The sequence below is a fragment of the Accipiter gentilis genome, chromosome 10, assembly GCF_929443795.1.
Source record: "Accipiter gentilis chromosome 10, bAccGen1.1, whole genome shotgun sequence".
Lineage (NCBI taxonomy): Eukaryota > Metazoa > Chordata > Aves > Accipitriformes > Accipitridae > Astur > Astur gentilis.
In genome coordinates this window covers 37,071,068-37,083,508 of record NC_064889.1, presented here as the reverse complement: position 1 = coordinate 37,083,508, position 12,441 = coordinate 37,071,068, and the positions used below count along the sequence as shown (strand labels likewise).

The 12,441-nt window shown below is 41.4% G+C and overlaps 1 protein-coding gene across 1 annotated transcript in view; it reads left to right on the top strand.

Annotated features, from left to right (window-relative positions):
- The first annotated feature begins 416 nt into the window (after positions 1–416).
- The window catches only part of PITPNC1 (phosphatidylinositol transfer protein cytoplasmic 1), an 89,080-nt gene continuing 77,055 nt past the window's right edge, over positions 417–12,441 (top strand). Inside the window, exons 1-2 of the mRNA XM_049811677.1 lie at positions 417–527; positions 1,681–1,748. Of these exons, the coding sequence (XP_049667634.1) occupies positions 1,695–1,748 (54 nt within the window). The 5' untranslated portion in view covers positions 417–527; positions 1,681–1,694. The remainder of the gene's footprint in view (positions 528–1,680; positions 1,749–12,441) is intronic.

Sequence of the window (12,441 nt, the reverse complement as noted above, 5' to 3'; positions counted from 1 at the left end):
GCTCTGAGGGGAGCGGCGGCCGCCGGCGCTTCTCGGCCTGCGGGCGTTCCCGGAGGCAGCTCCCGCCGCTTTGCCCCGGCCTGGCTCTCTCGGAGCCGTGTCCTGGGCTGAGGGAACCCCCCCACCGGCACCTAGGAAAGGGGAGGAAGGTGGTAGATGCGGGGCGGTGGCTTTTCATGGAGTCCAGTCACAGCCCTCGGCTTGCCCTGTGGCCTGCTGCCTCAGCCGGGGCGTGGGTTCTCAGCACAGTTGCCGCAGGCACGGTGTTGGTGGTGGCTTGTGTGTCAAAGAGCTTGAAACCTTGCTAGGGCCCTAGGGTGGTGGTGGGGGTGAGTCGGGAGGACTTTGGGTTTATGCTGTTTCCCCACATTCTGAGAGAATCGTGCCACGTTGACATGGCAGGCTGCACCGTGGTATGGCCTCGCTGGAGGACTCGGTGTGTGGTAGCTGGTGACTTCACCGTGGTGATCTCAGTGTATCTCGGGTTCCACCCTTGAGTCATTTAATCACCTGGCATTGCTGGAGAGGTGAGGAAAAGATGGGAGGCACAATGGTTTTTAAGAGCACAGAGATCCTGATCATAGCCAGTGTTGCACCGTGAACGTGTTTGATAAGGTGCTGTGACGCATTGATGCAACACTTGCCATTGTGGATTGCCATCATTTCCCATTCCAACACAATTTCATATGCTAGAGAAGTTTTATTCACTGGAGAAATTCAGAGACTCAATCACGTTGCAGGCAAACAACTCAGAAGGAAATAATGATCAGTGAATGCCCTATGTCTTTGGATGTTAAATATTTAAGACTCCCAGAAAATTACTGTGAAATTACATTGTGTTGTGTTACTTTAGGACTGTACCGCATACGTAACAACATGTTAATGTGTCAAAGTGGTATTTGAGATAACTATTTTAAATCTTTCACTTACAGAATTAAGACCTGAGTTGCTACATCTGCTACCCTGTTGTAAATATAGATTAATTCAGTTAAGTGAATTCAGAGCTATAATACTGTATTTTGCAATTGTGTCCAATATATGCTTTCCAATTAGCACAGAATAGACCGTGGACTTTGAGTCACTTTATGTTTGAACTCAAACTTGATTTTAAAAGTCCAGTAACAATTTATCCATTATCCTTAATAGTTTTTTAGTTATTAATTGACCTAAGTGTTGAAAATACATGCATGTATCAGAGAGTGTATGAGTTGTTCTTTCCTAACTCTAGCCATTTACAAATTTTTACAGAGCTTTGATTATTTATTTTGAATTGTAGAATCTCATTCTTTTATAATCTTGTCGTAATATTACAAGTATAATTTTACAGCCAGTGGATACGGAGTGATGGCTTTCAGGGAAGCTAAAAGTTGGATTGAACATATGCCCATACACAGTAATTTTGGTTCAGACAGTGAGTGAAACAGGAAGAAAATTAATGCATACCGCAACTGTTATCTTCCTTTACCTGCGTGGCTATGCTGGGAGATGAGGAGGCAGCTTTTGCCTCCAATGTAGATTTCTTGAATGGCTAAAACCCCCCTAAATTCTCATTCAAAAGCCCTTACTAAAATACCTAAAGACTTTTGCTGTCTCTTATTATGAAGCAACATTTTACTGACGCAAGTCCATCTGGAGTTAATGTTCAGCATGATTTAACATATGGGCTTTTTTTCCCTCCAGGTCAAAAATGAAAGATGAGTGGAAAATGCCTTATTTTTACAACTGATCATAGAAAGCGTGTTGCAGAGGTAAGAGTAATAGTTTCTGACAACGCACAGAAAAACAAAGAACCAAAACTGAGGCAGGCATGCTTGGCAGAAACTTCCTGGCTAGCTGAAGCTAGAAGTTTTCTTTCTCAGCATGTCCCTTAGAAAGCATTTGGTGAGCATGCTTTGTAGAAAGTCCCAGGACAGTAGTCATAGTAGGGAGTTGTAAAGGATATTGGTAGGGTCACTATTTTTTTTCCCTGTGTGTGTGTGGAGGCAGCACAAGACTGAGCTGTGCCTGTGGCCATAAGTATGGGGTGACTGAAGAATGTTTTGCTGTAGGTATGGGAAATAATTTTGGTTTCCATTTTGAGTAGCTTCTGGATTTGACACACTACTTTCTGCAGATCTGTGTGCTTTGTTAGTTTAAAGAGCTATAAGGTTTGGTTTATGTTGAAAGTACGTAACAGGTGATAAACTAGTTTAGGTCTTTCTCCTGTTTTTATTGAAATTGGTGTCTTTGCCTGTAATTGGGTAGCATCAAGGCTCTATGCAAAGAAGTTCAGGGTTTTTACACTGCTTTTCAGCAGAAATCCAGAGGTACTGTTCCTAATGAACGACACTCCTAGCAAATCACTTAAAACAGAAGTAGGCGGTTTAGATCTGAACTTGGATTACCTCTCATCTATAGGTAATATCACAGGTATTGCCTTGTTTTGGCTATTTTGCATAGGTTTCAGGAAAATATACTACCAACATGATGAATTATAGCTACAGTTTGGGCATTTATAAATGGCTATTGTCCATTTGACCTAGATTTGAGATAGAAGACTGATTAACCACATTGTTCATACCTCAGTTGAAAATCCAGACTGTTACCAGAGCTCCCAGATTCTCTGTTTCTTTGTGTAGGTGTTTGCACTTCACTGGAAAGCCAGGGTATGTGAAATATCATGCCATTATTGCAAAGGAATGGAAAAGTTATGTTGTTACCTCCACGAGATGGCACTGTGTCCTCTCTGGGCTAAAAACGAGACGCACAGCTTGAAATGTACATTCAGAAGCAATGAAAGGCAGAGGGTTTTTTGCTCTTTCTTGTTATGAAACACACATTTCATTGTAGTCCTAAATTCATCTTTAACTGTCCCAGATATGAAATTTCATCCCTTCTATTTTTGCAAATATTTTCTATTTAAATGCAGATGTATATTTTGCCATTATCTGTGCAGTGCCTTGTATTTTTTATCACTGTCACAGTGCTTCTCTGCGATACGTGCTTTATAGATGTTTAGAAGACAGGAGGAACAGCAATGTGAGCGTCTTATGATTTACCTGAGGTTGTGTCACAGTTTGGGGTTCTCAGCTGGTTTCAGAATTGGGTTCCTGTGCATACAAGTTGTAACTTAATAATGGGTAAATTTCTCTGAAAAACACAAAACCCGAGTGTATTAAAAAACGATTTAACTACCAAATTGCCTACTAAGTCGGAAAAAAAAAAAAAAAAAAAGCCCTCCTAAAACGGTTCTGGCTTTATTGTTCAGCTAGGAAGGAGGCACTTTTTCCCTGAACTTTCAGCGTGGCATTTCCAAGTAAATAGCTGATAGGAAAAAAGAGTTTTATTTGTGTTGCAAAATCTGCCGGCTGATAACGAAGGGCTGACCGAAAGGGAAATGGGTGAGGCCTGCACATCCTGTGTTCTGTCCCCCCCTGCACGCTGTCCTTTCTTCTGCAAGGAGGGACGGGCGCGGAGACCTGGGGCTGGCTCCCCGGCGGTCTCACGGCGGCTCTCTTCTCTTACACCGCGTTGTAAATGCTTTGCAAGGTGCGTTGCCACACGTAGGGCAATAAACTTGTCGTCGTCGTCCCAAAAAAAAAAAAAAAAATCGAAAAACTCTTCGCGGCAGAATTAATTTAAACCGCGATTTCTCCCGGGGCCCCCCTTTCCCGGGAGGCACCGCCCCTTCCACCCCGGGGTCCCGGGGCCGCCCGCGGTCCCGGCCACGCCGTTCTCTTAAACCCGCCTCCCCCCCGGCTCCCCGCCGTCGTCCCCCCCCCCTCCTTCCTGCCGCCCCGCTGATGTCAGCCGCGCCCCCGCCGGGGCCGCCGCCGCCGCAGCCGCTCCGCGCCCGCGGCTACAACGCGCCCGCGGCTGCGCCGGGGAAGCCGCGGCCGGCCGGATCGCCGCGCTAGCCCGCCCCGCAAGCGAGCACAGGCGGGAGCCGCGGCGGCCGCAGCCGCGTTGCGGTGGGGAGGTGGGAGCCGCGTTCGGCAGCCGGGGAAGGAAACGTTATAAAAAAAGCCTTTGTCTTGGAAATCAGCATCTCATCTTTCCTGCCGCCCGACGTGCTGCCGGCGGTGGTGGAAAGCCGCGGGTTTTTTCGGCTCATTTGTTCTTTTCGCCGCCCCAGGCATGTCTTGACATAGCCGCGAGAGACTGCCGTTTTCGTACACTTCCGACGGATGTCTTTGGCTGTAGCGATAGCGTTCGGGGTTTGAGACTTGGTAGCGTCTATCGGTGCGAGCGTGTGTGAAATTCCCATGATCGCGGTCTGAAGGAGGAAGAACTGGAAGAAAGGAGCAGTTGTGTTGGGTTTTTTCTTCTTGCTGGGTCAGCCTTCCCGGATGGTTGCATTACTCCCTTGTGGACACATTGTCAAGCGCGTACAGAGAAGGAGGCTTGAGTATTTTCTCCCGTGACTGGGTTTCGTCCTGATCATCGTGCAGAAACAAACACTTTTCTCCCAGTTTGCTGGTCCGCACTGAGGCAGCAGGAATATGCTCATGAAGGAGTACCGGATCTGTATGCCTTTGACAGTTGAAGAGGTAAGCTCCGCCACTGTTCGCGGTTAGGCTGTTACTTACCCAGGGTTTTGTCTTTCAAGGCGAGTTGAGGTTGTATTTGTTTTACTGAATATTTTTTCTTCGTGTAAGGAACTTAGTCGGAGGTGATTGGTTAGAGAGGAATGTTTTTATTGGAAAATGAGGGAATCCTGCGGGAACGAAGGTAACTTAAGTGTATCAAAAGCATTGTGTCGTCAAAGGATGGGTTATAAAGATTTTCCAGCCAGACTTGTAAGAAGAATCTTAGGCATATTTGCAAGGGAATGCTTTGTGCTGAAATCCTCTCTCCGTTGAAGCGTTTGTCCAAAACCCAGATTCTAAATATATCTTCACCTTTGCTTAAAATACCCTTGCAGATGAACATGGCCTGAAACTCGAGCACAGGTAGCGTAGGTAGGCGGTAATTTCTTAGTAAAACTTTCTTGTCATTTAAGGAAAGACTGAAAGTCAAGCCACTCTGGCGATGTTCTAAACTCGGTGTTAGGAGCATTATGTTTTTATTTGTCTGCAAACACCCTACCTGCTCAATGTTGTAAGTAAGATAGTAACACTTACATGTAACACACGTGCTGTATAGTTACTTGTGCATATAAATAGTGCTCGTCTATAGGTGCAATAGGTACCTACAGGCCCGATGGCACATGCAAACGAGGTGGTGGTTTCTGGTTTACAGTGTCTCTCTCGCACGTATTTTAAAAAAAAAAAGGTCGGTGGTGTTTTCTGTAGCCATTTACGCTCTAGAAGCGGCCGTTGCAGAGGGGGAGCGAGCCTGCCCTGGAACGCAGGCGCGGCTGAACCCGCAACCGCGCATCTTGCGCCGGGCCGGGCTCCCAAGTTTCTCCTCTCCTGCGGGCGCCGCCGGGGGGAGGCGGCCGCCAGGGGGCGCCCCGCCCGCTGCCCCGCGGGGCGGCCCGGGGTGGGGGGGGGCAGAGGCTGCGGTCTGAGGGCGCGGGGCGGGGCGGGGGGCGGGGCTACAGCGCGCCCCGCCCCACCCCGGGGCCCCTTCTGCGGCCGTGACCCACGGCGGGCGGTGGTCGTGGGGCGGTCACGTTCAAGTGCAGAATGTTCCCCTTGCCGACCCCTCTCCCCCACGGTCGTAACCGAATACGTCTACTTCACGAGTTAATTTGCGCGTTTCTTGTTTCAGTAACGTCCAGGTGAGTGATTTGCCGCACGATTTGTGCTTTGCAGTATGGGTAGAGGAGTCCTCACGTGTATGATAGAGTAGTCGTTTCAATGGTCTTTTTGTCTGTATCGTCAGATTTGGCAAATTAACAGTATTGTAAAAGTGAGCGTTGAAACTGCCCAAATACTTCAGGCTGCTCAGGAAATTCCTTCTTCTGGGAGCAGGACCTAAAACCACCACATACGCGTAGGTAAATAGGCATAGGTTTAATTCTAGCATTTTTCCAACCAAGTTATATAGTATGCTGAGATATTGGATGACATTGTTCTTTTAATACATAATTTGATTTGTTTATTGTATTATCCTAATGTAGACAACATTTTATCCAAGCCAGTTCCTGATGTCCTCAGACTACCACACTTAGTTCATAACAGTCCATTATGTCATCAGAAGGGAGCAGATCTAATTTATTTTGAAAAATTATTGTTAAACAAGATTTCCAGATAGAGAAAAGTTCAAAAACCTCTCAAAACAGGAATGGCTGATGCGTAGCAAGGCAGAAGACGACGTTGGAAGTATTTTGTTCTCTAGAATGTTAACAGAATTAGTCAGGATACTCATGCATCTTGTAATTTCTCTTATGTTGAATGATCCATTATTTAATCCAAGAGCTGCAGCTGAGATGCCTTAATGAGAGACCTAGAACATGTCTGATATTTAGCATGAATTTCATTATTAATTATAAAATGAACGAGGACAAAATCGTGAAATTAGCAGGTATCTTATTTTTATTACGCTGTTTATATACTAACAATGTCCTGCACTGTATTTCTCATTGTGGTCCACCTTTGTGATGTTTCCTACGGTCTATGAATGTGTTATCTTGTTTTACCTGTAGTTGCACATTAACTACCAATAATACACGATCTTTTTGGCATCTGTGTAGAATTAAGAAGGTGATGCGTTATGCAGTCATTAGAAGAACATCATGGGGCAATGCTCACCCTTGAAAAACCAAGAGCATTTTGGCTCCGAGAGGCCCAAACTGCCTTCTGCAAGGTGCTAAGTCACTCTGAAGTTGTGGGCTTTGACGGAAATGCAATTTCTCACAGGACTGGGACGTTGGGCCCTGATTTACGATGGCACTTAGGTACCTAACTTGCATTGACATTACTGGAGTTAATAAGCACCTCAGTATTTTTGAGGTTGTAGGTTTCAACAGCTATGTGAAAAATGCAGTTCTTTCTTACGCAGCTGCATGGCTTCCTTTTTTGTGCTGTTTTCCTTACTTAGACATTACAATGCTCTTTTTTTCCACTGTTTGAAAGTTCTGGCTTTTGGCCTGTGCACTTCATATGTACGTTCAAAATAATTTCATTGAGCAGTTTTCTTTTTTAGCTCTCACTTGCCAGTTATCCATACATAGAAGTCTCACAACGTGAATGAGAGAGAATTCCATCTTTAGTCTTTGGTGTTGTGTTGCCACCAAAACCAGAGTGGCTTCCCATGTTATTCCTGTGAAAAGAATCAGGCACAGGAGGCAAAACAGAGTGTTAACTGTGTCAGCCAAGCACCTGTACCCAGTCTTCTGTAGTCAGATTTTGTGTGTAATGTGAAAAAATGTGCATTAAAATGTGGCATAATGTCCAGTCAAGTAACTAGAAGTCATTACTTTGCACATAAATAAATACGCACACAGCAGTATGGCAATTAGTACTACACTGGCTGACTATTATGACCTAAACTTATCTCTAGAGAAGAGTAAAAAACTGATAGATGTCCCCATAACAGCAACACTATCTCCAGGTTTGAAGAATTTCTGGCATTGTCGTGGATAGCAGATTCGGCATGGCTGGTCTTCATTAGCTACTGCAGATGGAGTTCTTGAGGCATTCTTGCATTGATTCGCTTATTAGATAAGATACCCAAATATTTATGGCACGTTTGTTTGTATACCTGTCAACTTGGAGGCCAAATGCTTTCTTGCAAATAAAACATTTCCTAAGAAATGTTGATTGCTACAGACTTAATTTGTTCTTGTGCATTTTGAGCTAGGATACAGGAGTCAGAGGTGCATCTTTTTTTCTTGTCCGTAAGCACCAGGAAAGATGGGTTGTTCCAAGAGTGCTTGCTGATGTGCTGTGGCACTACGCTACAGTTCTTATTCAAGGCTGAGGCAAACTCATCAAGCTGAATTTTTAGTGACAGTTATTTAGGACTGTTACATATATATTGTTGCAAGCTGCCTGACCAGCTTTAAAATAATCTGAGGAAGGAAACATTATGTCAACTTGTAAGCAAAATAATAACAACTGCTGTAAGAACTTTGCAAGTTAGGTCAGAATGTAGCTGTTGGGTTGATGAAGCCAATACAATTGCCAATTAGAAGTCATTCTTTAATTAATTTGTGGTACTTTAGGGAGGCATGCATGCAAATTCAATCCTTTTGTTAACACCGACACCTTATAAATTGAAAAAGCCATTTCTTTTCATTAATACATAAAACAAGTAAAATCTGTTGCAGTAATTGCTTAGGATATGTCACCAATCTTCATCCCAGCTGCAATTAATAAATGAGCCTGCCTCTTGGTTATTTTTCCCCTTGCATTTTCATGTGTTAGTTCATTCTTACAGATAGTTTGTTACGTTATATGAGAGAATATTATAATGGGCTGCATTGTGTTTTTTTAAATATCATCAGTTAAAAACCACATTCCTATGCATGTGAAAAGAACACCAGGCAATTGGAAAGAGCGGAGACGCTAAAAAATCCTCAGGCTTGGGTCTCATTGCAAATCATAATTCCACAATTCTTCACAGGAAGGATTACATGGTTCTGTGCTTTTGAGATGCCTTTATCTGAAAACATAAAACAAATCTGGTAGGTTAGCATGTTACTAACTTTTATTTTGGAAGAGGCAAAGTATAGTGAAGTTTACGATTTATGTGGAAAGTAATTAGGGGAATAGGTGGAAAGACATTTTTCCTGGATCCTCTTGAAAATGGAGTTGTTATTGCTGTAAAATGCTAATAAAGATGTGAAGCTAGGTTGTATATATTTAAAAGCTGAACATCAAATAAAATACAGTAGTCATCCTAGGGTTTTTTCCCTGGAAACAGGGATGACCATGACCATTTCTATCAGTTCTGAACTGTATGTGTATGGCTAGTATCTAAAGTCCTAATAGGTCTTTCTTTCCTTTGTTCTTTATTTCAACCAAGGTTATCTCTGCTGAAGTTGGTGGAACTGCTCCTGTTCTAGGCTTTAAAAAAAAAGCTAAGTTTGGTCTGTGGGGAGCACTGCCTGCATGAGGTGTGTAGGAGCAGCTGTATTACCATGAATACAAACAAGCAGAGACCTGCAAAATGTCCATAAATGTAGATCATGTTTTTTCAACAAAAAGTCCTTTCAGCATTAACAAATTCTGGTTTTAGAGGTGTTGTGCTTGCTCCTTTGTAAAAGATATCCATTGTTTAACTCTTGTTTCAAACATTATGAATTCTCTGAGTGTGGATTATTTACATAAGATTATTTCAAGAACATATGGGTAAACAGTATTTGTATTCTCTGAATCTCATGTACGTTTCTTCTTTAGAAGATTTCATAGTCTACTGTTTTGTGTACAAAGGGTACTTGTTATAACATGTTTTATTCAGACAGATTTAAAGCTCAATGAAAGCATTTGAGAGAGTTTTTATGCCCTGAGAGTTAGCAGGTGTTATGATATTTAGACATAACTATATGCATGTAGAATAGAAAAGCCTTTAGTAGGGTATAAGGTGTAAAATACATTTTCTCTGAACTACAGTTATCTACTGCAGGACAAACTGCGTATACTCATCCTGCAGGTAATATAGATAGGTTAAATAATGGTCAGTTATGTATGCTTTTTTAATTTTCCAGCTATAACCACAGAATGTATTTTCAGGAATATGTAAATGTATGGAACATTTGAAAAAGTAGTATGTTGGCTGTAAGCAAGAGGACTATAAGCAAACTTAAGGTGAAGTCAGCTTTTCAAATTTAATTCAATTTAATTACTTGTAAATAAAATAATAGTTGGACCGTGTCATGACCATGACCTCTGAAGAAACAGTTTATCTGGCAGTTTTGAGCTGAGGTTGTCCAGCAAAACTGGAGGCTTATTGTGCAATTTTAATTTAAACTATCAACAGCTATAATGCATCTGTAGTCTTATACTTAATCCTTTACAAGATAGTAAAATGCTATGAGAAGTAAAGGACTTTTTACTCTAGTTAATCATTCTTTCTGGATATGCCTAATGAGAACATCACCAGCCTTACCTTCTTTTTGCAATTAATACTGTGGCGGCACCAATAGATTTGTCTGAGGAGTATTCAGAGTTAATCATCAATCTAGAAAAGCTCTTTACACTGTTATGAATATCTTTTTACCCTTCAAAAGAAATCATTGTGTAAGACTTTTGTTAGCAAACAGACCTGATCTGGTCTTTTGTGGGCGGTCACGTCTACTCACATCACAAGCCCCTCGCTACATACAGTGTGACCTTAAACTGACCTTAAAGCTTATGGACTAGGAAGCATCATTATAATGTTATAACAGATAAAATAGGTGAGAGAACAAACCAGAAGTTAACTTTTAGAACCAAATAAGAACAGCTATTTAATTTTCTTTTGATGCACAGTCTAGCTGTAAGAATGAACAGATGAAAGTGAGAGCTGTGTTTTACTGTGGGAAGAAAATAAATACCTTGCTTTAGCTTGACCTTCCTGTACTAGTTGTTGTCACCTAGAGAGCTATAAAAGCAAAGCAATGCAGATGTCAGATCTTTATTGAACTCCACAGTAAATAGAAGACCAAAAATATCCAATTTTCTCCTTTACTCCTGTTAGCACATTTCAATACAACTCTGTGAAAGAAACAAGACAACCTTTGTTCTTGAAGTTTCAGTGTAAATCATTAAAATAATCTTTCAGTGGAAAGGATTAGATATTACCCAGGGAACTCCAGACTTTGACATACACCTCTCTCCTCTCTTGCTCTATCTCTTCCTGTCCCCACTTGTTTTCTCCAAAGAGTATATATATACACATTTGATTTGAAGGCTTTGTTGGCAAAATATAGGGCCTAGTTTTGCATTTCCCATAAAAGTATATGCAGCTTGTCAGTGTTTTAGGACATTTTCTAGCTAAAACGCTCTGCAGAGCTTTGATGCTATCAAGAACTGCGCCAAGTGTGTTTGTCTTTGAAGCATGATGTAGGTTGGGAAACAAAAGAACGGGGAGAAAAAGACACAGAATGTCAACACTGGCTTTTAAAACTTAGTGCTTTCTGGTTTTTTATTTTTGGGGATGAACTTCAAGTTGCTGAGTGCATGAAGTTCTTGTAAGAGTTGATGTGAATGCTAAATGATCAGTACTTTTGAAATTGTGGCCACTTTTCTTTATGTACCTAATAACAAATGGCTGTATTAGCACCTTGAAGTCTGATAACTCTGACATGTCAAATATGTCTTCCCTTAGTCCAGTCTGTTTAATTTCCTCATCTGTCTAATTGTAAGTTTAGAAATAATATAATTATACCAATTTTTATGTGCTTTTTTTCTGACTGGACATGTTAAAAAATATTAGGTGATTTTTAGCCTTTGAAGTATATAAAGCCCTCCAGATTATAGGAAGACAAAGATTTCTGTAATAACTAGGAAAGGTTAAAAATTATATTTTCCTTCATGAGTATTCAGTTTAGTCTCATAGGCATTTGTGTTGTTAAAATCTATTAGAGATCATGTTCTTTTGTACAAAAGACTGCCTAGTCAGGTAATGGAAAACCCATAGTATGTAACAATGGTTCGTTCATTCATGATATTCTTCTTTGTGACTAGTGAGCTGACAAATATGTTCCCCAGTCTGTCTTTATAGAACTGAGTCAGTTGTGGATGCTGAAATACATGCGTGCTTTCCATCTTGAATGTCTAACCTAACACACAAGAAACCATTAAATATTGTTAAGGATGGAGGTAGATAATACACATGTGCAAACCATTGAAATATATTCAATAATTGTGGACGAGGGATAATTCTTTGTATCCTTGCTCATGGAAAAATTACTTGTCATGTAAAATTAATTTTTTTAAATACTTACAATTTTCCTTATATTTTATCCTCGTCTTCTTTGGTTCATAGAGCATGTCATAAGCAGCAGTATATTTTGTAAGACTTGATACCAAAATAAAGCAAATAGTGACGTTTCATGCAGATTTGCTATGATAGCCCTCCAGTGCAGCCTGAAGAACTTTGTGTAGGAATATTGCGCGCATATTTAAGTGAAATTACCAGTGTCTGCATGTGTCTAGAAAGCAAGGAGAAAGGTACTCCCCAGTATTATTGACTAGGTTTAAAAAACGGTGAAGAAAAAGTAATTAAGATTTCAAGTTGGGTTAAGAGATGGGTTTACGGTCTGTACGTGGGGGAAACTAGATTTGAACTTTACCTGTGTTTGTATGTAACACTTTTAGTCTAGCCTTAGTCTTGTTTATCTCCTTCTCAGTTCCTCATTTCTTCCCAATTTTGGTTATAAGTGGTCAGCCAATTTTGAACCCTTGGATATGTATTAAAATACTATTTTTAGTTTTATAAAGTATAATGCAGGGTGCTAAATTGTAGGAATGACATTTTAATGGCTTTTCTTGGAAAAAAAGAAAATGTATCTTCCATCTTTTTCCTGTTTGTGGTCAGAAAATGCTGAAGCAGTTTTGGATTCTATTAGTTCTGTACTTTTACGGTTCT